The sequence below is a fragment of the Numida meleagris genome, unplaced genomic scaffold (genome assembly GCF_002078875.1).
Source record: "Numida meleagris isolate 19003 breed g44 Domestic line unplaced genomic scaffold, NumMel1.0 unplaced_Scaffold869, whole genome shotgun sequence".
Lineage (NCBI taxonomy): Eukaryota > Metazoa > Chordata > Aves > Galliformes > Numididae > Numida > Numida meleagris.
In genome coordinates, this window is record NW_018365084.1 from 9,069 (window position 1) to 10,677 (window position 1,609).

Genomic DNA, 1,609 nt, shown 5'->3' on the forward strand with positions numbered 1-1,609 from the left:
GTAGGCAGGTGTAGGCGGGCGTCACCTCCGGGTGTAGGAGGGTGTAGGCAGGCGTCATCTCTGGGTGTAGGTGGGCGTCATGTCCGGGTGTAGGCGGACGTCACCTCTGGCTGTAGGTGGGTGTAGGTGGGTGTCACGTCCGGGTGTAGGCGGACGTCATCTCTGGGTGTAGGTGGGTGTAGGCGGGTGTCATCTCCGGGTGTAGGCAGGCACCCCACGCTTCTGGGCCTCCAGCCGCCGCCGTCTCGCCCCGCTGCAGGACTTTGAGTGCGGGGAGGAGGTGGAGATGTCCTTCATGAAGAACGGGAAGTGGCTGGGGGTGGCGTACCGCGTGCGCAAGGACGCGCTGGCCGGCCGGGCGCTCTTCCCCCACGTCCTGGTGAAGAACTGCGCCATCGAGTTCAACTTCGGCCAAAGGGAGGACACCTACTTCTCCGTGCCGCCCGGATTCACCTTCATCCAACACCTCCCCGTGGCCGAGCGCGTCCGCGGCACCACGGGACCCAAGAGCAAAGCCGAGTGCGAGGTGGGGGGCGGCGGGGCCGGCGGGGGGACGCGGACGCGGTTGGGGGGTCCCGGCCGTGACGGCGTCGCCTTCGCCCGGCAGATCCTGATGATGGTCGGGTTGCCTGCTGCCGGCAAGACGACGTGGGCCGTCAAGCACGCGGCCGCCAACCCCACCAAGAAGTACAACATCCTGGGGACGAACGCCATCATGGACAAGATGAGGGTGAGGCCGACGGACGCGGCGAGCGCGGGGCTCGTCTCCGAGCTTGTGGAGTTGGGAGATCTCTGAGGTCGATGGCTCTGAGGAGCGGGGAGGGGTTCCTGGTTGGATGGGGTGATCTTGGAGTTCATTTCCAACCTCGTTGAGTTGGGAGATGTCCACGATCAATGAGTGGGGATGGGTTGATGGTTGGACTCAATGATCTCAGAGCTCTTCTGCAACGTTGTTGAGTTTGAAGACCTCTGAGGTGGAGAACTGTGAGTAGGGATGGGTTGATGGTTGGGTTTGATGACCTCGGAGCTCATTTCCAACCTCGTTGAGTTGGAAGATCTCTGAAATTGATGACTCTGATGAGTGGAGATGGATTGATGGTTGGGTTTGGTGATCTTGGAGCTCTTCTCCAATCTTGTTGAGTTGGAAGATCTCCGAGATCAATGACTCTGATGAGTGGAGATGGGTTGACGGTTGGGTTTCGTGACCTCAGAGCTCTCTTCCAACCTTGTTGCATTGGAAGACCCTTGAGATCGATGATTCTGTGATGGGTAGGGATGGGTTCATGACTGGACTCAGTGATCTCAGGGCTCTTTTCTAACCTCGATGAGATGTAAGACCTCCAAGACGGATGACTACAAATGGGGATGGGTCCGTGGTGGTTTTGATGACCTCGGAGCTCATTGCCAACCTCGTTGAGTTGGAGGATCTCTGAAATTGATAACTCTGATGAGTGTGGACGGGTTGATGGTTGGACTCAGTGACCTCCGAGCTCTTTTCCAACTGTGTTGAGTTGGAAGACCTCTGAAATTGATGATGCTGATGAGTAGGGAGGGGTTGGTGGTTGGACTCAATGACCTCAGAGGTCGTTTCCAACCTTGTTGAGTTGGA

General features: G+C 58.2%; 1 protein-coding gene across 1 annotated transcript; it reads left to right on the top strand.

Moving 5' to 3' along the window:
• Positions 1-268: 268 nt before the first annotated feature.
• Positions 269-1,603, top strand: LOC110392052 (heterogeneous nuclear ribonucleoprotein U-like protein 1; the record flags this gene model as incomplete). Its single annotated transcript, XM_021384000.1, is given in 2 exon segments — positions 269-526; positions 608-1,603. Coding segments are annotated over 2 exon segments (447 nt in total), but the record flags the coding sequence as incomplete, so codon positions are not given.
• Between the last annotated feature and the right edge of the window lie 6 nt (positions 1,604-1,609).